At 39.1% G+C, this 26,007-nt stretch overlaps 4 protein-coding genes across 6 annotated transcripts in view; 1 reads left to right on the top strand and 3 right to left on the bottom strand.

Annotated features, from left to right (window-relative positions):
• Positions 1 to 747: 747 nt before the first annotated feature.
• LOC137998064 (ras-related protein Rab-10-like) lies at positions 748 to 14,871 on the bottom strand. The gene is made up of 3 exons (XM_068844463.1): positions 14,680 to 14,871; positions 5,915 to 5,963; positions 748 to 1,308 (listed from the first exon to the last, which is right to left on the bottom strand). Exons 1-3 carry the CDS (start codon positions 14,834 to 14,836, stop codon positions 891 to 893), a joined length of 624 nt encoding a protein of 207 aa, XP_068700564.1. The 5' UTR covers positions 14,837 to 14,871; the 3' UTR covers positions 748 to 890.
• Positions 14,872 to 15,123: 252 nt separating this feature from the next.
• On the top strand, positions 15,124 to 18,111 carry LOC137998067 (ras-related protein Rab-13-like). Its single transcript, XM_068844468.1, has 3 exons — positions 15,124 to 15,492; positions 16,201 to 16,249; positions 17,112 to 18,111. The coding sequence occupies exons 1-3, from the start codon at positions 15,270 to 15,272 to the stop codon at positions 17,500 to 17,502; spliced, it is 663 nt and encodes a 220-aa protein (XP_068700569.1). The 5' UTR covers positions 15,124 to 15,269; the 3' UTR covers positions 17,503 to 18,111.
• On the bottom strand, positions 17,945 to 21,131 carry LOC137998066 (ras-related protein Rab-13-like). Its single transcript, XM_068844467.1, has 3 exons — positions 20,843 to 21,131; positions 19,251 to 19,299; positions 17,945 to 18,548 (listed from the first exon to the last, which is right to left on the bottom strand). Exons 1-3 carry the CDS (start codon positions 21,066 to 21,068, stop codon positions 18,134 to 18,136), a joined length of 690 nt encoding a protein of 229 aa, XP_068700568.1. The 5' UTR covers positions 21,069 to 21,131; the 3' UTR covers positions 17,945 to 18,133.
• Positions 21,132 to 23,066: 1,935 nt separating this feature from the next.
• Positions 23,067 to 26,007, bottom strand: part of LOC137998068 (ras-related protein Rab-13-like) — a 3,862-nt gene continuing 921 nt past the window's right edge. For all 3 annotated transcript variants that reach the window (XM_068844470.1, XM_068844471.1, XM_068844469.1), the window contains 2 exons: positions 25,918 to 25,966; positions 23,067 to 23,918 (listed from right to left, as the gene is read on the bottom strand). In XM_068844470.1, coding sequence (XP_068700571.1) covers positions 23,567 to 23,918; positions 25,918 to 25,966 — 401 coding nt within the window. In that variant the 3' untranslated portion in view covers positions 23,067 to 23,566. The remainder of the gene's footprint in view (positions 23,919 to 25,917; positions 25,967 to 26,007) is intronic.

Raw genomic sequence — 26,007 nt, forward strand, 5'->3', positions numbered from 1 at the left:
AGGCGCGAGCCTGCAGGGACGTCCGGGGGTATTCCCCTCCCCCCAGGAAATTTTGCAAATAGTTTCTCTCAAGAGGCATTTCCTGCATTTTGACATCATTTTTGTGGTATTCTATATTCTATAAGGTCTTTATTCTTACAAATGCTTGTCCGCCATTTTTGGAGCTGCTAAATGGAGTAGGACTGCTAGCCTTATGAGGCTGCACAACACGGGTGTTCAATGGAGAGACTGGGCGAGACAAGGCTAAGACGTTTTACACTCAGATCGCAAAAAAAAAAACTTAACATGAGCAATTTTTTTCCTTGTTTTCAGAATTTCATGATAAACCGGGAGAGGGGGAGGCAACACATCAAATCAGGAGACTCCCGATTAGGCTTTTGTACATTATGCTGGCACCAACTTTTTCGAGCATTTCAGGGAAGCATTTTAGTGGCCTTCCCCCCCCCCCCCCCCCCCCCACATTTTTTTTTTCAGAGAAAATGAGACTTTTAGACAAAACCGACAACAATCCTTAGAAGATTGCATTGAAACATCACCTACGTTGCAATACAACACGACCAAATTTCCGTCACTTAAATATCAAATATCATATTACATTTGTGTCGTACATATACGTTTTTGTGAAGATGAGCGTTCATTTGTGTTTATGTTGAAATTAAAAACATTCAAATTTCACAGATAGCCTTATCAGCTTATGTATAATGAGCATTAACTGGGCATTTTTGTAACTTTTCGGGAGGAGATCAAGTATTTTAGTGGGGAAGAAGGAGCATTAAAATGGAGCATTTTAGCGGCAAAGTAAAAGCATAATGTACAAAAGCCTACTCCCGATCAAATCGGGAGGGTTGGAATGTCTGGAAGTGCTTACTATTTTTAACACTCCTGCAATTTTACCAAGAACAGCACGGTTTGTGTGGAGAGCCAGATCTCTTGAGTTTAACTCGTTTCCTCTTTCCCTTCCCATTCTTGACCGCTTCCTCTTGAACAGGCGGGCAGACTCTGTTTAAAATTTGCTGCGTAAGGAGAATAAAAGCTCGATCGACATTTTCACTTGAAAGTGCGCTTGTTTCGACGTGCTGAACGCCGTAATTATTAGCCAACATTTCTCCTCTCTCGCGTGTGATTTGCCTTCCACTCTCTAGATCGCATTTGTTCGCAACTAATATCCTATCTACGTCTTCATTAGCGTGATCCTCAATCCTCCTCATCCACTTCGAGATATTCTGGAAAGTGCTCTCGTTGGTGACGTCATACACTAACATGATGCCAAGGGCACCCCGGTAGTAAGCTGTAGTGATAGTGTGGAATCTGATGTCGAAAAGAGGAAAAGAAAGGAACTTTATTTAAGTGTCTACTCTTCTACCGTTGGATAACTAATTGGGGACACTGTCAAGTAAGCTGTAGTGATAGTGTGGAATCTGATGTCGAAAAGAGGAAAAGAAAGGAACTTTATTTAAGTGTCTACTCTTCTACCGTTGGATAACTAATTGGGGACACTGTTAAATAAAATTAACAATTAACGCAAATCAAGTCAAATATTGGTTTTCGAGGAGAGGGGAAACCGGAGTACCCGGAGAAAACCTCTGGGTTCAGAGAAGAGAACCAACAAACTCAACCAACATATGAAGCCGAGTCTGGGAATCAAAGCCGGTCCACATTGGTGGGAGGGGAGTGCTGTCACGGCTGTGCAATCCCTGCTCCCCCAGGGTGTTAAGAAAACCAAAAGGAAGCCTAACAAGACGACGATACAACGACAACTGGAACAATTCAAAACTATAGGTTTGCAATGAGAAAAAAAAAACAATGGTCTCTCCTCCTCCTTTTCGAGTGAAAACGGCTGTCGTCATACAAAACTGCCCTTACTTTTTCATAAAAGAAAAATCTACGTATTGAACACATCGTGTGTTTTCTTGATTAAACGCCGGCTTCGTATACATGCCCGGTTAAATTTGATTAGATTCTGGGTTTCCTATAAAACCGCAAACCGCAAACCGCAAACGTCGGACCTGCCATTTACAGTTTGGAGTACGCGAATTAGTGCGGCCATAAGATTAAAGGTTACTTTTTACATACAGTTTGACAAAGAAACACATGCATCGATCTCGACGCCATATTTGTTTATAACGCAATGGCGGATCTAGGGGGAGGGTTCTTGGGGTGCACACCATATGATCTGCAACGGTCTGCGACCATCGGAAGCTGTCTGCGTCGGTCTTATCGCACACGATCATTAACACAGGAGGCAAATGTTTCCATTTAAATCTGAAGCGACCACAAACAAGCGTACCACTAATCCTCTGCGAGGCGAGGAGAAAAAGGAGCGCACTTACTTCAAGTCTGATTGGACGTGTTCAAGGCGAACAAAAGTGTGTCGCCGAATAGGACGCAGATCATCTCAGACACACGTTTCCATTACAATTGTCTTAGTCGGAGCGTCGTAATGGTCGGGAAAGTAGAACTAGATTCAACTTTCCCGATTATCCAGACCGGGTGCCGCAGATCGCCGCAGACGCCGGGGACAGATGATTCCATATGTCTGCGACGTGGCGCAGACCAATCGGCGATCGTGTCGCAGACCGATCGCAGGCCGTTGCAGATCATGTGGAAACCAGGCTTAAGCCTTCTAAAGGCAGCGAAAGAAGAACACACGTTGCTCATATGACGACGAAAGCATGTACAGTAAATTCTCATCTTTTCGCCCACATTTGACAAGTGTCCCAAAGTCATCTGACCTGGATTGTAGATCTACGTTCCCGACCATTACGACGCTTCCGACTAAGACAATTATTAATGGAAACGTGTGTCTGAGTTGATCTCTGGCTTATCGGCGACACACTATTGTTCGCCTTAAAACAAGTGTCATATCGTGTACAAGTAAGGTAAGTGCTTGGTTTTTTCTCCTCGCTTTGCAGAGGATTAGTGGTACGCTTGTCTGAGATTGCTTCAGATTTAAATGGCATTATTTTCCTGCGATGTTTACGATCGTCTGCGAGAAGACCGGCGCAGAAAGCTTCCGATCGGGTCACGGACCGTTATAAATCATATGAAAACCAGGCTTTAACATTCAAAGGAAAAATACAGTTATGAAAAAAAACTGAAGCGGGATGAATGCTCAATCTTTTATCTTGTTTATGTATTGTTATTGTTATCTCTTGATAGTAACGATGTGCATACTGGCCGCGCGAAAGTTGGGGCTAGAGACTGAGGGAACGCTTGCAAGAAGACTCCCTATTTTTGAAAAGCCCGTTCGCCCACGGACGGGGACTTCTGATTGTTGTGGCACAGTCATAATGATTGATAGGTAACAAATTTTTGAGCAAAATATTACTTGTTAATAGTTTTAGCGTGACAAAGACAATGGCGGAAGATTGGAAAGGTTTTGAATCTTGTGTTGAAGCTGAGCGAATCGGGTCTCGGTTTTACATTGAAAAGGGAACAAGGAACTGTCAATGCGCCATCTTTTTAACTGTATAGATGTAATGGCCGTTTTGCCATCAGGATTGGGAAAAGCTTAAGTTTTCAGACGTTTGTCATGATCTGCGGAGTTCGAAATAAAAGAAAACGAAGAACACTGGCAGGCTTCTCGAGTATCATCGTGATTTCTCATCATACGCGATGAAGTGGTTGAAGTAAATTCTATGGTAATGACGGCTTGTGATATAAATGAAAATCTGGACTGCTTGGACGATTGATTCACCAAGGAAAATTCAACATCATTTACGCGTCAGCTGAGGCCGCTATGGATAAGTGTTTCCATAATTCACTAAAAGCAAACGATTCGTGATTTAACAAAACTTTGGCAGCGCTTATTGTCGTCGAAAAGTTTGGACTGGACTGAAGTAAGCTTTTCGTTTGCCTGTAAAAGATACTTTATATTTACGCAGGATGAATTACTAAAATACCTGCGAACTATCAAAATCCATAACTGTTTGAGGATCAAGGAAATAAACTGTATTGTATTCGTCAAATTCTCTGCTTACCTTGCCCAATGTAAGCTTGAGTCCTATATCATGAATTGCGACAAGATGAAGACAATTACGCTGCTGTTAAATCTTCTCTTATTGTGAGAACAAAGCGGTTCTTTTGCACAGTCATGAGATTTTCTTGAGTATTTTTATTTGCTATTTCATCTACGATTTCGTGACGATTTGACCAAAAATGTACTTTGGATTATAAAACTAGCGAGGAGGTTTTCCTGTAATTTCCAGAAGATTTAAATAGTACGATTCATTTCGTCGACCACTTTGCACCAAGGCACGGACCAAGAAATAGCCAGCAAGTCGCACTGAAATCGCCGCTAGTTAAACTTCGCAACTAAACTTCTTGAATGGTTTCATGGTCTGCTTTGGTGGAGTTTTGCATTTAGTGGCCTGTTCCAGGCTCCCAGGGCCCGGTTGTTCGAAAGCCGATTAACTTAATCCAGGATTAGCGTAAACCTTTGTTTCACGTTTTCAACTGTTTGGTGGAAGTTCCTTTTGCTTATTTTTGCTTTTCAAGGGCGACTTCTTCTAATGCAAAGTTTTGCCGAATATCAGCGCTGAACAGCATTTGAGAGACGAGAAATAAACTCTTTGGTTAATTTTTAATCTGGGATTAGTGTTAATCGGCTTTTGAGCAACCGGGCCCAGGTGGTTAGGGAAAGAGAAAAAATGCCTCGACCCAAGCCCCCACTCGCTTTTCCCAAGCAGTTATTTTCATTTTCCCGACTATCTGGGAGCCTAGAACAGGCTATGCATTTAGCGGCCTTACTATCCATCGAACTCTGTGCGAGTTACGTTCCTAAATTTCGAATTTTACTAGCGCACGGATTGCGCACAGGTTTTGAAAATTGGCTGTTATTTCGATGGTTTAAACAAATTCTCGGTTTAACTATTTCATTCTCGGTTTAACTATTTCAGTCTTAGCCAGCTGAGAAGCTGCCGTTACAGATTAACTTTAAAAATCACACTGACAAATTCTGCATTGATCGCTTGGTGTCTCCTCGGTGCTTCGGTTTGTTTTGAGCGAAGTCAACACGTGTTAGCAAGGTTTATGTACTGAGTGGGAGGGCCAGAACGTTAGCAACAGAACGGGAAAGTCAGTGGCGACGTCGCAAGCACCAAAAATACCAATGAGAATTCAGAACAAAGCAGAAAAGAGTCATTCTACTCTATTCTTAATTCTCATTGGCATTTTTCTGCGCGCGCCGTTGCCACTGGCGTTCCCTTTCTGTTGCTAAATAAGCCTAATATTTGGCCAGAGGTCATAGCGTACAGACCAAATAATTGTTTTCCGGTCCGGCCCGACCTAAACTCAGTCAATAAGCATTTTATCATATGGGCTCTTTACACTATTCATGAGCACTCAGAATATGAAGTTTGGACAAAACAAGTAACAAAACTTTTCACAGAAAATTTATCTCATGTGTTGTTTGCATTTACTTTTCTGGCTGTAAATAACTTGGATGTTTAAAAGCAACGAAATCCTCCAAAATTGCATCGTGCTGAGCAGTATGTGTTCCTAGTAGGGCCGTACAACTTGTTCCGGCCTTGCTCGCGCTAATGCGTACGACCCTCATACGGCCGTTTTCCCAATACTTTTAATATGAAAGCGCGCTCGGAGCCGTACGGGCCATATGATAAATATGATTATTGGCTAATTTGTTGATAAGACGTCAATCAGCGCGGCAAGAAAAGGTGGGCGTTTTCCCATAGGAGGTCTCCTTGCCAGCGTTCCCTCGGTCTCTTGCCCCAACTTTCGCGCGGCCAGTTTGCGGAAAATCTCTTGGGAGCTCTTCTTTCGAAAGAGGAACGCTTGCTACGTAGGCTACATGCGCTCCTGCATAACCAATGAAAGGAGTTTCCTCTTGAACTGAGTGTCACACAAACATGGGAAAGTTTTTATTTGTTTTAGAACTCAGACAATTTATTCCTACCTCTCTTGTCCTGCAGTGTCCCAGATCTGAAGCTTTACTTTCTTTCCCTCTGAAATAAAAAGGGATATCAAACTGAGTATGTTATTGTAAGAGAGGGTATGTACCTGAATTATTGAAGAAAGGGTTGGTACTTTAAGTAGTGTTATTAAAGTGTATCATAATAGTATGTAATTATATCATGGATGTCTTAAAGCCTTAAATTGTTATATATAAAGGTATATACCAGTGAATTTCCATGTATACCCATATATATTCATGTATACCCATGTATATCCATGTATACCCATGTATGTCCATGTATACCTATGTATATCCATGTATACCCATACATATTCATGTATACCCATGTATATCCATGTATGCCCATGTATGTTCATGTATACCCATATATACTCATGTATACCCATGTATATCCATGTATGCCCATGTATGTTCATGTATACCCATATATATTCATGTATACCCATGTATATCCATGTATACCCATATATATTCATGTATACCCATGTATATCCATGTATACCCATATATATTCATGTATACCCATGTATATCCATGTATGCCCAAGTATGTTCATGTATACCCATATATATTCATGTATACCCATGTATGCCCATGTATGTTCATGTATACCCATATATATTCATGTATATCCATGTATGCCCATGTATGTTCATGTATACCCATATATATTCATGTATACCCATGTATATCCATGTATACCCATAAATATTCATGTATACCCATGTATATCCATGTATACCCATATATATTCATGTATATCCATGTATGCCCTAGTATGTTCATGTATACCCATATATATTCATGTATACCCATGTATATCCATGTATAACAATGTATGTCCATGTATACCCACGTATATTCATGTATAGCCATGTATGTCCATGTATACCCATATATGTTCATATATACCCATGTATATCCATGTATACCCATGTACGTCCATGTATAACCATGTATGTCCATGTATACCCATGTATGTCCATGTATACCCATCTACATCCATGTATAACCATGTATAGCCATGTATATGCATGTATATCCATGTATGCCCATGTATGTCCATGTATACCCATGTATATCCATGTATAACCATGTATACCCATGTATATCCATGTATAACCATGTATTTCCATGTATACCCATATATATTCATGTATACCCATGTATGCCCATGTATACCCATGTATATCCAGGTATAACCATGTATGTCCATGTATAACCATATATATCCATGTATAACCATTTATGTCCATGTATACCCATATATGTTCATGTATACCCATGTATATCCATGTATACCCATGCACGTCCATGTAAACCCATGTGTATCCATGTATAACCATGTATGTCCATGTATACCCATGTATGTCCATGTATACCCATCTACATCCATGTATAACCATGTACAGCCATGTATATCCATGTATGCCCATGTATGTTCATGTATACCCATATATATCCATGTATAACCATGTATAGCTATGTATATCCATGTATACCCATGTATCTCTATGTGTACCCATGTAAATCTATGTATAACCTTGTATATCCATGTATACCCATGTATGTCCATGTATAGCCATGTATACCCATGTATGTCCATGTATAACCATGTATAGCTATGTATATCCATGTATATCAATGTATATCCATGTACAGCCATGTATTTCCATGTATACATATGTTCAGCCATGTATATCCATGTATATCCATGTATACCCATGTATATCCATGTATAACCATGCATATCCATGTATATCCATGTATATCCATGTATAGCCATGTATATTCATGTATACGCATGTATCTCTATGTATACCCATGTAAATCCATGTATAACGTGGTATATCTATGTATACCCATGTATGTCCATGTATACCCATGTATATCCATGTATAACCATGTATGTCCATGTATGTCCATGTATACCCATGTCTGTCCATGTATACCCATGTATAACCATGTATAGCTATGTATATTCATGTATACCCATGTATCTCTATGTGTACCCATGTAAATCTATGTATAACCTTGTATATCCATGTATACCCATGTATGTCCATGTATAGCCATGTATACCCATGTATGTCCATGTATACCCATGTATATCCATGTATAACCATGTATAGCTATGTATATCCATGTATATCCATGTATATCCATGTACAGCCATGTATTTCCATGCATACATATGTTCAGCCATGTATATCCATGTATATCCATGTATACCCATGTATATCCATGTATAACTATGCATATCCATGTATATCCATGTATATCCATGTATAGCCATGTATATTCATGTATACCCATGTATCTCTATGTATACCCATGTAAATCCATGTATAACGTGGTATATCTATGTATACCCATGTATGTCCATGTATACCCATGTATATCCATGTATAACCATGTATGTCCATGTATGTCCATGTATACCCATGTCTGTCCATGTATACCCATGTATATCCATGTATAACCATGTATAGCCATGTATATTCATGTACAGCAATGTATTTCCATTTTTATCCACGTTCTGCCATGTATATCCATGTACAGCCATGTATATCCATGTATACCCATATATCTCTATGTATACCCATGTATATCCATGTATAACCGTGTATATCCATGTATACCTATGTATACTCATGTATACCCATGTATATCCATGTATACCCATGTATATCTATGTATACCCATGTATACCCAAGTATACCCATGTATACCCATGTATATCCATGTAAAGCCATCTATTGCCATGTTTTTCCATGTAGAGCCATGTATATCCCTGTAGAGCCATGTATGTCCATGTATACCCTTGTATATCCATGTTTTGCCATGTATATCCATGTATACCCATGTCGAAAGCATTTATAATGTCGGAAACAGGATAATTGGTATTGATTAAGGTAATGTTTATGTAATGATAATGATATATCTGCCCGGAAATCGAGCGTATCTATCTGTCTGCTTCAATTATTAAGTTTGTTTATCTTTTGTCCCGAAGATCTTTATAGCCAATAGCCAATCAGTTTACGTTTGATCAATGTATGTCTATAAGATAAGAGAACAATGGGTTGTAGTTTAGTCAGTCAGAGACATGAACTTATGGTGTACGCCATCGGAGAAATTGTAAAAGAATCGAAGAAAGCGACAGTGTGGGTTCCTTACTTATTCCCCATGACAAAAACCTAAGTTTTCGGGTGCTTAGTATAATTGCTTTTAAACCAAAACGGTTATCGACACTGGGCATCAGCTTTGACCATAGATCGTGGGCATTTAAGCCCTTGCTTACCCCCACCCCCCTCCTCCTCAACAAGATTCAAGATTCAAGAGTTGAAGCCAGATCGCGAGCCCAAAAAAATATTCCAAGAAGAAATTTATTATGTTCACCTCCACCCACACACGCAGAGACGGATTACTAAGTTTTGCCACTACTTAAAATTTTATTGACATCATTCATTCAACAGAAAATATGGCCATTACCGAAGGAACTACGCCCGTAAAATAACACCTTTTTTGTTGTGGGATAGTAAATCTCTTATTCGATGGTCTAACATATAAGACCATTCTCTCCGTTGAGCATTGTCCGACCGACCCCAATTTTTGGAATTTTCAAAAAAAAAAAAAGGGTAACGGTGTTTTAAAACCATTTTAATGTTGCATAGGAGTTTCAGGGGTTGATCCTTTTTCCCACGCTGTCTTAAGTTTGCAACAACATCCACCAACTTTTCAGCCATATTCATTTTGGGTTCACGTTTTGTTTGTTTTCCGGGCTCCACAGCTATGATGCTGGGGTAGCGGGACTCCGATTCCGAGACTGCCCGGGAAACGCATTTGACGCTAAACGAAAAAAAAAAGGAGGATGGGCTAATACTCGCGGACATTTTGCTCACTGCTCGCAAAATGCTTTGCAACTATCAAAATATCCGCGCGTATTATATGTTAAACCATCGAATAAGATGTATTTATCACGCCGTCTGAAAAACAACAAAATATACCAGCAAAAGCTCGAGAATGAGCAAGAGTAGAATCTTCTCTCAATGCAGCAAAGCACAAGGAATAAATCTGGAAACAAACAAAAATAAGATACGAGAATGCGTTGATCGAGCCGTGTCTCCAAAGCTCCGATTGCTAATTCTGCTGTCGTACTTAGCATCATCAGCAGAATAGCGCACGACTGCAAATTTGTTTGGTGTATCTCCACCTTTTGTTTGCACCTGTGTTAAAGTGTGTGCTGCAATTGTCAACAAACTGAAGTCGCGGTTTATCGCGTTACCTAAAGGAGAATATTTTAAAGAAGTCATGCGCATTTACAAAGACAGATGGGGATTTCCAATGTGTGCTGATACGATGGACGGTACTCATATTCTTGTAATTGCCCCACCGACCGACATGACGACTTCGTGGATCTCAAAGGCTACCACATCATTCTTATGCAAACAGTTGTTGACTATGAAATGATATATGAAATATGGTGAACTTCGGATGTGAAATCAAGTGAAACTATGATCCTCGCAGTTATGAACGCAATTTTAGCAATTACGTAGCGTAGGGATGAGCGCGCATGGGTGTGTATGAATATAAATGGGTATCCATGGGTATAAATGGCTTAAGGCTTTACATGAATATACATGGTATACATAAGCATGCATAGATATACATGGCTGTACAAGGATATACGTGACTGTACATGAACAGAAAAGGATATACATGGGTATACATCGGTATACATGGATATACATAGGCATATATGGGTGTACATGGCTGTACATGGATATACATGGATGTACACGGATGAAAATGCCTGTACATGGATATACAGAGCTGTACATGGTTATACATGGATGTACATGGATAGACATGGGTATACATGGATATACATGGCTGTACATGGATATACATGATAATACATGAATATACACGGGTATACATGGATATCCATGGGCATATATGGATATACATGGTTGTACATGGATATACATGCCTGTATGTGGATATACACGGGTATACATGGATATACATGGCTGTACATGGATATACACGATAATATATGGGTATCCATAGGTATACATGGACATACATGGCTGTATATGGATATTCATTGATATACACGGGTGTACATGGATATACATGGATATACATGGCTGTACATGGATATACATGGATATACATGGCTGTACATGGGCATACATGGATATACATTCGTATACATGGAAATACACGGCTGTACATATATATACTTGGATATACATGGCTGTACATGGGCATACATGGTTATACATGAGTATACATAGAAATGCATGGGTATACATGGATATACATGGCTGTACATGGATATACACGATAATATGTGGGTATACATAGGTATACATGGACATACATGGCTGTATATGGATATTCATGGATATACATGGCTGTACATGGATATACATGGATATACATGGCTGAACATGGGTATACATGGATATACATGGCTGTACTTGGATATCCATCATAATACATGGGTATACATAGGTATACATAGACATACATGTCTGTATATGGATATTCATTGATATACACGGGTGTACATGGATATACATGGCTGTACATGGATACACATGGACATACATGGCTGTAGATGGGCATACATGGGTATACATTCGTATACATGGATATACATAGGCATACATGGATATACATGGCTGTGCATTGATATGCATAGGTATACATGGGGATACATGCCTTTACATCGAAATACATGGATATACATGGCTGTACATGGATATACATGATAATACATGAATATACACGGGTATACATGGATATGCATGGGCATACATGGATATACATGCCGGTATGTAGATATGCACGGGTATACATGGATATACATGGCTGTACATGGATATACACGATAATACATGGGTTTACATAGATATACATGGATATACACTGGTGTACATGGATATACATGGATATACATGGCTGTACATGGATATACATGGATATAAATGGCTGTACATGGATATACATGATAATACATGAATATACACGGGTATACATGAGTATACATGGGTATACATGGATATACAAGGTCATACATGGATATACATGGGTATACATAGAGATATATGGGTATACATGAATATATATGGGTATACATGGAGATACATGGTTATACATGGATATACATGGGTATACATGGACATACATGGTTATACATGGATACACATGGGTATACATGGACATACATGGGTATACATGGATGTACATGGTTATACATGGATATACATGGGTATACATGGACATACATGGTTATACATGGATACACATGGGTATACATGGACATACATTGGTATACATGAATATATATGGGTATACATGGAAACACATGGTTATATATGGATATACATGGGTATACATGGACATACATGGTTATACATGGATATACATGGGTATACATGGACATACATGGGCATACATGGATATACATGGGTATACATGAATATATATGGGTATACATGGACATACATGGGTATACATGAATATATATGGGTATACATGGACATACATGGTTATACATGGATATACATGGGTATACATGGATATACATGGGTATACATGAATATATATGGGTATACATGGACATACATGGTTATACATGGATATTCATGGGTATACATGGGCATACATGGGTATATATGAATATATATGGGTATACAGGGAAATACATGGTTATACATGGATATACATGGGTATACATGGACATACATGGTTATACATGGATATGCATGGGTATACATGAATATATATGGATATACATGAACATACATGGTTATACATGGATATACATGGGTATACATGAATATATATGGGTATACATGGACATACATGGATATACATGGGTATACATGAATATATATGGGTATACATGGACATACATGGATATACATGGGTATACATGAATATATATGGGTATACATGGACATACATGGTTATACATGGGCATACATGGGTATACATGGGCATACATGGGTATACATGGATATACATGGGTATACATGAATATATATGGGTATACATGGAAATACATGGATACACATGGGTATACATGGACATACATGGGTATACATGGATATACATGGGTATACGTGAATATATGTGGGTATACATGGACATACATGGTTATACATGGACATACATGGTTATACATGGATACACATGGGTATACATGGACATACATGGGTATACATGGATATACATGGGTATACATGAATATATATGGGTATACATGGACATACATGGTTATACATGGATATACATGGGTATACATGGACATACATGGTTATACATGGATACACATGGGTATACATTGAAATACATGGTTATACATGGATATACATGGGTATACATGGACATACATGGTTATACATGGATATACATGGGATATACATGGACATACATGAGCATACATGGATATACATGCCTGTATGTGGGTATACATGGGTATACATGGCTGTACATGGATACAGATGGACAAACATGGGTATACATGTGTATACATGGACATACATGGGAATACATGGGTATACAGAGAGATATATGGGCATAGATGGATATACATGTATGTACTTTGCTATAGCTACCTATATATGCTGATATACCTCTTTTATATAATTTATGCGCTTTATGATACACTTTAATAACCCTACTTAAAGTACATACCGAAGAAAGATACTGAATACCGCTGACCAAAACGAGGTTAAGTTTTTCAGTTTCTTTCTCGCGAGTATCTTCGTGCCCATCATCACCGTCGCGAACAAGTTACATCGAAAATGAAAAGTTTGTGGTCTTCATCAATTACGATGGACAAACAACAGTACACACATGGTTGAATTGAATGCAACTGTGAAAAAGTTTTTAGTGTAATATCTTGATGCTACTCTAACGAATGTGGCTTAAATATCCAATCACTCTGGTAACTATTTACGTCATTCCAATTTACAGTGGAACAATTTAAAATATCTTAGTCAAAACACAAGTTTCCGCTTCACGGAAAGAGAGTCAGCCAACTTAAAAATTCTCTCAATAAATCGAATGTTTGTCGAAAAGCGACATACCAGAAGTCGACATTGGCGAACTTGATGAGAATTTGCATGTCTGACAATGGTACAGAAATGCACAAGGACACTTTTAAAAGTCATATGACAAGAATAGATCAATAAATATTCGTGTCTTATAAATAAGTACCGTTTCTGGCACGACTCTGGCGCTCTTTGTAACGAAATCTTGCCATATTTCACCAGATATTTTCAAATAAGTTCATACTGTGAAAAGACCGATCGCGATTAGGAAGGAGGTAATATTTCATGGGAATTGAATAAACATCGGTTATAATTTTCCAATAAGGAAACCAAATGAAAATATTCTCTTTCCGCGGCTGTCAAAAGAAATATCACCCTAAACGCCTTATGTTTTTCCAAAGTTTAACAAAATTTAAGAAATAGAAAAAACCTTCACGCTTAACGAAGCAAGATGAACAATACGCGCAAGTGCAAAAATGAAAATTCCATCAAATCAGCTTGATCTTGAAATGTCTTCACAGGCAAATGCTCCCAGCAACTGAACAAACTATAGGGTTTTAGTCTCAAGAAAAACAAATGTGATGTGATGTGAAAGGCCTCTATGTTTAATCACCAAAGGACATTTACTTGCTCTTAACTTTGGACGAAACGGCAAAGACCTTCAGTACTTACCAATTTCTAACGTCCTGATCTTGAAATCAATCCCAATTGTCGAAATAAATGTTGGGTTAAACGTATTATCAGCAAATCGGAATATTATGCAGGTTTTGCCAACTCCGCTGTCACCAATAAGAAGCAGCTTAAAGAACAAGTCAAAGTTCTTCGCCATGTTTATCTGTCATATTGCGTTATAAACTGAAAACACGCTTGGGAGTGGTAACAAAACTTCCGTGACACGTAAACCGGAACCGGAAATTATGTAAAGGAAAACGATGAAAATAGGCAGAGGTTAACCAACGAGGAAAAGAAAATTACGATCCACTCTCCTTTAATTGAGATCATGCCACACATACCTAACCTTGTGGTCAATTCCAAACAAATTTATTTGCGTTTAAAATTTAATTTTGGGATAAAGAATATAAAGAAAGAGAAAGGTTGACGCGCACACTTTAGATTTGACCATGAAAGAAATAATGCATTTCAATGCTGTTTAGTCTCTGGCTCATGCACAAGGTAAAAAAGTTTTTCAAGATCCGTTATTCTAGATTGCCGTCGTTATCTTCTTGGAAGCAGTTCAACGATGAACTGTCAGAACGCGAGGAATGAAGGGCCATAACACGTGGTGTCTTACAAGTAACGCAATCAGCATTTTGTACGGACGATTCAAGATGTCGAAGAAGTATGACTACCTTTTTAGGATACTTCTAGTTGGAGATAGTGGAGTAGGGAAAACTTGTATCTTGATCCGATTTGTGGAAAATACATTCTCTCAATCATACCTCAGTACTATTGGAATAGACTTCAAATTAAGGACAGTAAACATCGGTGAGTAAACCTGCATAATACTACAGTAGTGAATAAGGATCGATTTGATGTAATTGAACGTAGTTTAAGTTCACACTCACACAATGGGTATTATTCGTACGTTTCGTTTGGCAAAATAACTCTCTTGAAGAACACGTACCTCTATCTTTGACAACCTGCTTTAGCAAACTCTATCAAATCAGTAAATCAAATTATCAAAACTAGCAAACAAATTATCAAACTAGCAAACTTATCAACTCAGTAATCTAACGCGGGTATGCCTGGCATAAATCATAAACAGACATCTTGAAATCCATTGTAAACTTGCATTCTTCAAATGTGTTTACAGGATAGATTCTTCATTTAATTTTTGTTTTTTCGACAGAAATTTTAATCTTTGAATCGACAGACACATTGTAGGAATTCGAACCAGTATGCTATTAGAGCAAAGTTATTTTAATCTCTTGCAACTAGATCTTTTTTTTTTGTAATTTGTCTTTCCAAGATAATTTTTGTTCATTGCTTTGGCGATTATTTCAGTTGGAACGTTGGAATCAGCGCGAAATTCTAGTGTTCGTTTTGGTTATTTTGTGCACATTTCCGGTCACGAGACTGGAATCAACTCACTGGAATGCAAAACGAGAACAGGACTTCTATGTGACAATTAAGCTTTTGCAAGGTTCTAGATGCTTGCGACGAAACGATTTTTGTCTTTAATTCTCTTTACAGACGGTAAAAGGATTAAACTTCAAATTTGGGATACTGCTGGTCAAGAAAGGTATGAAACAACGGATACAGACATTTTACTAACTGGTTTTAACTTGAGGTCAGCGTTTTTTAGTTCAATTCATGCGCAATGTTGCTATTGCCAGAATTGGGAAAAACAAGGAGCCGTAACCTGCAGTAATGCCCGAGAAAACGAGGTATTGCATCTTCGGAATCAAGCCAAACACTTCTAAATTATGTGGGCCGTAAGTCTAAATGGGCCAATCACAGCGCGCGTAATATAAAGGCATGAAATGACGAGGAGTCTCGCGCGTAATAAACTCGAAGTGCACAAATATCTTGGGGCTACCTACACATGTCTTCAAAATTTGGCAGAGATTTAAAAACACGATGACACACTTCGCTGCTTACGATCTTATTAAAAGTCACAGGGGAAGCACAATACTCGTACGCCAAGTCTGTTAATAAATGACTAACTACTGTTCTTTTTCTGCACAATACTTTAGGCTGGTCGTCTAAAACCGTGTGAGAGAAAAATTGCCCTTGTTCTCTCTTCCATTTGGTTATAGGGGTTTTCTTAGAACTGCAGCATGACCCCTGGTTAAAATTCACTGAGAAAACCGCTGGATAGGGTTACTGCGAGGAAATGCTTGCGTGAACCTACTGAGACTAAACGTTACTACAGCAAAGATATCGTCGAAGTCACCTACTATTATTGAAGTGCCAACCATAGGGCCGGATTCGCAATCAAAACAGGATTCTTTTGTTGCAGTTATAACAAAAATAATTAAGTTATTATAAGAAAATAACAAGAAATTTTTAGAACCTTCCGAGTGTCTTTCTGTACCTAGCTACAACAGCCCTGTCTCGTTTGGAATTTGTTGCATAGTTAATCAGTTCTGTTGTTTTTCTAGATTCTACTCCATCACGGGAGCATGCTACCGCCGAGCCATGGGTATAATGCTTGTCTATGATGTAACAAACGAGGCGTCCTTCAAGAGCGTGACGAAATGGATGAGTAAAATTGCAGAGAATGCGAACAGAAACGTGGATAAAATCCTGGTAGCAAGCAAGTGTGATCTTGAAGAAAAACGCAAAATTACTCAAGCTGCTGGCCAATCATTGGCTGATACGCTCGGAATTTCGTATGTGGAAGTTAGCGCTTTGTCAAACGCGCATATTGAAGACGCATTTACAACTTTAGCGAATAACATTTTACAGAAAGCGAAAGGGAGAAGTGAAAGTTCCATGATTGGGAACGAAAACATAGGGCTGGACTCAAGCAGTTCTGGATGTTGGTGTTAAAACAGATGTTGTATACTCAGTATGAAAACTAGTCTTTCCAATGGAATATATGATTTTCTAACTGTTAGTCACCAAGCCGAGCGCCTGGATATAAAAAAACCTCAACGCCGTAGTAAATACTATCTATTAAATACTGCACGTGTAAAGCACAAGCGACCGTGGCTGATCCCGCGCAACTGAGTGAGGTACCAGCGACTGGAGTGGAATTCCGGTGAAAGGTGTAATTGACCACCCTTTTTCCTTTCTGGTAACTTCTTCTGCGTTTGATAATATTAAACTTCAAACCAGGCTCTTGCTTCATTGGTGTAACATCAGATGAAAACGGCCCAGAGGTTTTCATTCTGATCTATTTCCCAGCAGAATACTCGTTGCAAGTTTGATATTTTCTCAGTGCTTACCTTAATTGTAGTTTGAGCAATAAAGTAAACACCAAAGGGAGCTATTCAAAAGTTTTCTTAAGTTTTAATATCTTTTTGTACCCCTCCAAACTTTGTGAAACCAGCTTTTCGCACTTACAACAACTTGTCCCACAAATAGACATACGTCATCGTTAGATTTGGTGTCAGAAAAATCAAAAACATCTTAAGCAATAAATAAACTTCTGTTGCTGATGTAGAAGTTCGAATGTTATCTACTCCGTGCAACAAGGAACATTGCAGCGCGACGCCTCCTCGTGTACCGCTGATAAAGAAACAGTCTGCTGCGCAAAGCTGTTGACAGTTTCCCCTTTGATGGTTTGTCTGAACACTTTTCGCAACAATAGCGAGAAGGTATCTTCCACATTCCAATTTGAATAAGCGCTCATTTCCTTGTAGCGAATATCGTGATGCTGCGCCATCATTTCACCTCTCTCTTTGGTCACCTGCCTTTCCTTGTTAAGATCGCATTTGTTGGCGACCAGCAGTTTTTGAACCTCTGGGCTGGCCAGTTGCTCGGTTTTTCGGATCCAGTTTGGAATGTTTCTGAACGATTTTTCATCAGTGACGTCATACACAAGCAAAATGCCCTGAGCTCCACGGTAACACGAAGAGGTGATCGTGTCAAATCTGGAATGAAAGGTTTATATTTCACAAGGGATTAGACTCTTTTTTAGGTCCCTCCTAAAGAAAGAAGGCCATGAATGAACAGATTCTCTCTTCGTTATTGATTTAGAGCAACTTCTTGTGAACTAGCTGGAAGGGACACCCCTACCAACAATCCTTGCTGGGTTTTCATTTTCCATCTTCCCTTTCTGTGCCTCTTATGCATCAATGTACTGGTAATCACTTTTGAAAAGCTTCGTTCAGTTTGAATTTCTTCCTACGCCATTTGCACTATATGGATGGAAAGAGAGTTGAGTGTATAGAAAGTGCCAGTTTGCGAAGAAAATATTGTGGCGGGAAGTAATCGGTTAAGATTTGTCGTCACTTTCATGCTGTAATCTGGTCACCGCAAAAAGGCTGATTTATTGTTATTTTCTAGGAAGGCCACGCACCCTTCTTATGGAGGATTAAGTGGACAACACGTTGCGTCCTGGAAAAAAGCAGCTATAGGAGGACCTATTCTTGATATTTTTTGTTGATAGCCGAGCTTCAGGTGTTTAAATTCCATCTCCCTCTTTCCTCGATCGAAGAGAAAAAAAAAAGGAAAAAACAAGTTCTGATCAATGCCAACCACCAAACTACTTTGCCGGCTAACAATTCATCATGCGGGGAAAGACCCGCAATCGGGAGTTATTCCCCTGTCTCTAATTCATTTGTAATCAATACCTGTTTTGTCCAGCAGTGTCCCAGATTTGGAGCTTGATTTTCTTTCCCTCTGTAAAGCAATAATAGACATCTACGCTGTAAATGCGCAGCGCATATTGATTGACTGACATAATCGATTGATTTATTGGGTAACTTGGCCGCTTAGCATTGGATGACGATAGAATTAGCTAATCCAAGGGATACCTAAGTTTGAGTACTAGAAATCCCAGGAAATCCACTCGAGCGTCAGTCTTAGAGTGCTAACGGGCCCACCCATGAAAAGAGAAAAATTATTGGAACAAGGTGAGGATTAAACCTTCAATCAGAAGAGTAGCCGTAGATCGTTGGTCACGGCCGGATTCTTCTCTTTCGTCGTGTGCCGGGGCCTATGTCAAACCTAAGGCTGACACTCAGATAGATTTCTTGAGATAATAAGCACTACAACTTAACTCATTCGTAGTTAATTCTGTAGTTATTCAGTTTTTCATCTTACCTTTTCGGTGAAATTGTGCGTGTTCAATGGCAGCGAATTAAGATCTGGCCAGAGATTTTTCACTTTCCTTTTGCGCACCTCATTTTTTTTTACAAAATCAGTTAACCAACCCCTCCAATGAACACATACTCACGCGCACATACCAACCATATTCCCCTAAATCCTGGAAAGCTCTGCTCCTTTGGATACCGCACACCTATTAACTGCCTATATTATGGCCTAATATTATTGTTCTTCTCTTTTTTTTATTATTTATAATATAAATTGTGTGTAAATGCTTTGTATTATTTGTATAGTGTGAATAAAGAATTGAATTGAATTTCCATGTAAACCTTGTAATTCCCGTGATGTGTTTGTGGGTTTTTTTTTCGGTCTAACGACCGATTGCTTGGTAGATAATCAAATAATCAACTAAACTAAGGCAAACTTTGTGAAATGTTCGTGTTCCCTTGTGTGGTGGGTGCCATTTAATTGACACATTTGACACGATAGCGTAAAGGTTCTCACTTTTCTGACAATTAGGATTATTTACAAAGTCTAAAATCTGTAACAGGCGCGAAAATTCAAAAAGAATAAAGTGGATAAATACATTTAAAAAAATAGAGACGAAACCGTCGACTTGAAAGCTCACAGGATGATGATCTGACGTCTTCGCTTCAATGAGTTCCAGCCTTCATCAGCTTGACTAACAGTCCATAGCTTTCCTAGTTGCTCCCTAACGCTGGTTAGCGTTATTTACTTTAGTTTAGCCGCAATATTTATGCCATCGGCTAATGGCTTTGCAGCCCTGAAACAGTCTGTTCTTGTACTACACAGTGTCACAAGAACCGGAAACAGGCGTCATCATGGTGTAATCTGTTCCCGCGCGTGAGCCAGTTGACTCTCGCGTGTTAGTTCAACGAAGAAGCAAAACACGTTCATACCGATCTTAATATTGCCACACAGTTCTCTCATAATTCAAAATTTAAATATTGGTGCTTCGTGTGAGGGGGGAGCAAAAGAGCGAGAGAGCTAAAATTCAAACAAGTTAATTGTATTAAACATTTGCCGAGATGCAGTTTTATCAACGCTTCACCACCTTAGATTTATGAACTCTTGTATAGAATAAAAGAATTCTTACCAAGCTCCACTGTCCTGATTTTGAAATCTATACCAATAGTCGTAATAAATGAAGATTCGAATTTATTTTCCACAAATCGGTATATTATGCTTGTCTTGCCAACACCACTATCACCAATAAGAAGTAGTTTGAATAGAAAGTCGAACTGTTTCGCCATGTCGTGACAATGATACGTCTGTGGGGTTTTTGGTTCATTCCAAGACCTTTGATCAAATTTTGACAGCATGACAAAAGCATATTTACGTGAATATCACAAGCCGAGAAGATTTGGTTGCTCAGTGAAATCCAACTCCAATTCGGTAGAGTTACAAGGAAATTCGAGAACAGAGGAGAGAAAAGGAGATACGAGAACATCCTGCGGTCACAGGATCTATCGATTTCAAATCGGAAAATAAAATGTCCAGGGGACGATTTCAAAAAGGAAAAACAAAGAAAGCTCGAAGTGTTCGTGAGTCTAATGTTGCTCTCCCATTAATGAATTTTTTATTTGTTTTTTTTGGACCCTTTCATAACGCAATATTTCGATGGTGATTGTGAGACAACGGGATGACAGGAGCAATCATTTCATTAGCCCTTTCTTCGAAGTGCTCCTAAACCGGAGTGAAAGATTACAACTGTTCAGGACTTTCAGGCCAGCCCTTTTCTCGGTTCCTTTCGGTGAGAAAAAGAAACTCACAAATACTTTCTGCTTCGCCCTACCAGAGACGTCAGACGATGTCACAAGTCTTACGCTTAGAACTTTGATCAATAGAGAGGATGCGTGATGTGTTTGCATGAAATTGCTCTGGTGTCCAATTAATAAATAATAATAAATGCTTTATTTAAACTGAAAAAAATCCGATCAGCGATTTTAACATAATAAAAGCGCTGGTATAAACCGGAGATCAGTACATAAAAAATATACTAAAAATACAAATTCAATCGTCGATACAAGTTAAGATTAATTACAATATAAAAGAAGACTTATACACTACATATGTGTTGCGTCTTGTCTAATTCTATTAAAAATTTAAAAGTTCTTATTTTAAAAAGTCCTAGCGTTTTACAGGCGCGCAGTTCCTTGGGGAGATCGTTCCATTCCTTAACAGCAGCAATTCGGCTCTAATTACCAATTAGAGATGTCTTCTTTGGATCCGAAGTTAAGTACACCGCAGTTTGTACGAGTTGGCTTATTTTGTCTCGGAGCGTACTGCCAATTATTGTGCCTATTTTTGAAAACCAATATGACTGAGGCAATCCAAGTTGACTGCAATAGCAACTTGAAGGTTTTCAGTTACAATTAACTCTGAATTAGCTCAAATCGGCTTTCCAGCAACTGGCTCCAGGAGTGTGGAAATCGGTCTTGAATATGGCGGTTATATATGTACCGGTAAGTTAGTAATTCAGTGGTTATTCATGACTTTTCTTTCTTTATTCTCACTTTGCTTTGGGCCCTAAGCGATGGGAGAGGTCCCGGGAACGAGGCTGTACTATCGGTCGACGCCAGGGCCCCTCATTCAGTTTCGAGGCTTGGGAACGAAGTTTAATTTTTGAAGTAAGAGAACATAAAAGTAGCCCAAATCGTAGTATTGAATTGTATACAAGCTTATTTTTCTTAGCTGGATAAGTAATCTAAAAAGGATGAAAACTTTCATCCTGATAATGGGCTGTAAGTGTAATTCTCATACGTATAAAACGGGTGCCAATTTAAACGTGGGCAGGAACCAATGACCCGGAGCCTACAACTCTATGTTGTAGGCTCTGCTGTGTTCGTGTACAGCTCTATGTTGTGGGCTCTGCTGCGTTCGTGTGTTCTGTGTTCTGCTGTGTTCGCGTACAACTCTATGTTGTAGGCTCAGCTGTGTTCGTGTGTTCTGTGTTCTGCTGTGTTCGTGTACAACTCTATGTTGTAGGCTCTGCTGTGTTCGTGTAAAGACGTTTTCACAGACCGATTTATTTTTAGATTGAATTTCCCGCGAATGAGACTCCCACAGGAGCCCGATGACCAATTACAAGAAATTAAGCTGACGTCATAGGGTCACCGAACCGGAATTGCCTTTGTTTTTTGACCTAATTCGCGGGAAGGGCTAGTCTAAATATAAACCTTCTTGTGAAAAGACCGTTTCACAGACGCTGTATGGAAGTTGCACGCTCCAGATGGGCTCCTGACGTGGGTCTATGCATCGGGTCTTAAAGTGATTTGGCTTTTCTGGGAAAAGGGCTGCAAGACATGCGTACACACAGATACTAATCTCAACACTGAAAGGTTGGAAATATTTGCTTTAACTTTCAAAATGAACCTTTTATAATTTAATACTAGATTATTGATCGTGTTGATCAGTTGAAAGCAAATCGGCGATAAATATCAGTCTAGGCACGAGAGAGCCTCCGGCCGACCTCACAGTTTTACTCACAACATTCGACAGCTTCACGCCTCGCGTAAGCGGGCGGTAGACTGCAGTCTATCCTGGGATTTTCCTCTACAACAACTTTACTTTAATTATCTGCTTTTAGCACAAATGTATCCTCGATTCTGTGCGTTTTTTTTAGACTCTACTGTTGATATTTTAGAGTGTTAAAAGAAGTTTCTTCTGCTACAATTTGCTTGAAATGTTTAAAACGAGAAACCTGGACCAGGCCAGAAACACGCTTCCCAATTTCTCTCTCTAATTGTACTTTTGGAAAGTTGAAACATTTTCTGAGGGAGAATAGGTCTTCATCTTACTTTCCAGTTAATGAAATTGATCATTTAAAGTCTGATAATAGTTCTGACCCTTCCGTCAATGGTTCCCGGTAGTTCTTGTCCAAAATGTCTTCCGTTAAATGCTTGATAGCCGTTTCAAGATTCACGTTTTCTACGTATCTCATGTCGTGCTCTCGGGCGAGCTTTTCCCCTCGCTCTTTACTAACTTGTCTCGTCTTTTCTAAGTTACATTGATTTGCAAGCAGGAGTTTCCGAAAGCCTTTTTCATTCGCATTACTCTCGATAATACCGAGCCAATCGATGACATGTTGGAAAGATGCTTCATCAGTGACGTCATACAAAAGGAGGAAGCCATGGGTGTCATGGTAGTAACTGATCGTCATGGCCTGGGAACTAAAGTGTCAGAAAAAGTGAAAAATATTGTTTTTATCAATCTTAATTGCTCCTTATTTTCAAATGATTTCACGGGGATCATGTTAACCGATGTTCCCAGATTCGGTTCAAAAAGCGAAAATAGATAATGATTCACGACGTATTGAAATACTTGAGCCTTCCTCAGCCCACTCCTGAGCCCTTAGTCTGAAATTTCAGCTGTCTCATTCTAAAAAAAAGCCCATGGGGCGAGCCCCCTAGGGTTACGGAAGAGACGGCTGAAATTTCTGACTACTGAGCTCTTCGATATTCCAAAACAATCGACACCTTACATAGCCTCCCACGCAAACGTTCTTACGGATTCGTCACGCAATCATTCCTGTGGGGTAGGAACGCGTGACGAACCCCTAAGAACGTTTGCGTGGGAGGCTACACCTTAAATGTTTTCGTACAAAACATCTCGCGAGAAAGTTCCAATCTCAAAAGTATCTAAAGTAAAAGTGCCAATAACAAATGATTAACAAATTAAGTGCGACAAAGTCTTAGCTAGCAACCCAGCATCATGCTAGAGGTCCAATCAATGCAATAATTGAAAGCAGGGATCACGTTGTTTGCTGATATCTCTTGCAGGATCTACTTGAAGAGTTTCCGCAAACAGTAACGTGACAATGGTTGAGGTCACACTTGAGCTTTTTTTACCATAGTAAACGAAAGTTTACCATGGTAAATGGGTTTTTCAATGTGACCGGCTTTTCTCACTTTACCATGGTAAACGCAATTCTAGTCTGTTGCGTTAGCAACGGCGGTCGGATGAAAGCAAAGTTTACTATGGTAAAACCATCTGAAAAAGCATGGTTTATCTAGTGTTTATCTAAACTTTGTTTATTTAGGTGTCATCTTGTCATGATTTTGAGAAGCATTTCGTGACTTTGCTGAATTTGCGTGTGCCCTCTATATACATGCGCTTTCTATCTCCTTCCCTCATAATCTTTTAACGAATAACGAAAACATGACGGGATTTTCATACATTTCTTCAAACCATCCTTGTGGTCTCGGATATACCCCCGCCACTCTCCTCCGTCTTGCTAAAGCTCCTCTCCTTCTTCTTCGCTTTTGTAATCTCTTAATTCTGGTCGTGAGAAGAGCATTGGTGAGATCAAATTGCCTCCTTTCAAAAACAAGGTAAAGAGCCAGAAATCTAAATCTCTGAGCTTTACGGATTGCAACGATAAGAAACAATAGAGCCACAATCGAAGCTACAACACCTTCACGATCCATGGCGCCGTCACGAAATATATTAAGTTGTTGTGTTAAGACTCACGCGACGGAACTCGAAAATTCCTGTCTGTCATCAACTCGACATTTGAGTAGCACTCTTGTGACAAGGAAACGTCTGGGAAATGTAAAAGTCAGCTTATGCGTTTTACCATAGTAAACTTTGCTTACCTTTTTTATACCATAGTTAAGGGTTTTTACCTTAGTAAACTGCTTAGTGTGACCTCAACCAATACAGTATAATTTTAAACTCAAGCAATGGAAGAATTTTTAAACAATCGAAATAAATTAGAGGGGCTGGATTCGTTTCAGAATTAAAGATGCGTAAAGTGCCAATTAATCAGTACAGTTGTTAAAAGCAAATGTCATCTTTTGGTGAAAGCCGTCAAGACGGTGGTGGTACAAAAAACAATTTTTCTCGCGGGTGGATTCTTAAGTTCCGAATAAGCAAAATCTCAGGACTGTTTATTGCTGGTGATCATCGTAGCAAACTAAAACATGTAGACTGAGAATGCAGTAATTAAATTCGAACTGTCCAAAACGGGCTACAGCAACTTTCGGTCGCTTGGACCATAGTTAGTAGACTATGCTTGGACATGATATGAAAACTCGTCCTTCCTAAAAAATTTCCTTTTTCGTTGGCAATGCTTGAACTATTCCTCAAGTGGAAGCGTACTCTCAAAGACAAACAGCTCTTTCCGTCAATACAAGCAATTCAAGCTTGTCATATATCAATTGAACTCACCTTTCTTGTCCTGTTATGTCCCATATTTGTAGCTTGATTTTCTTTCCGTCTATGGGTTGCAAAATCAAGCAATTAGAAAATTTTCACGTT

This window comes from Montipora foliosa, chromosome 3 (assembly GCF_036669935.1).
Source record: "Montipora foliosa isolate CH-2021 chromosome 3, ASM3666993v2, whole genome shotgun sequence".
In the NCBI taxonomy this organism is placed as follows: Eukaryota; Metazoa; Cnidaria; class Anthozoa; order Scleractinia; family Acroporidae; genus Montipora; species Montipora foliosa.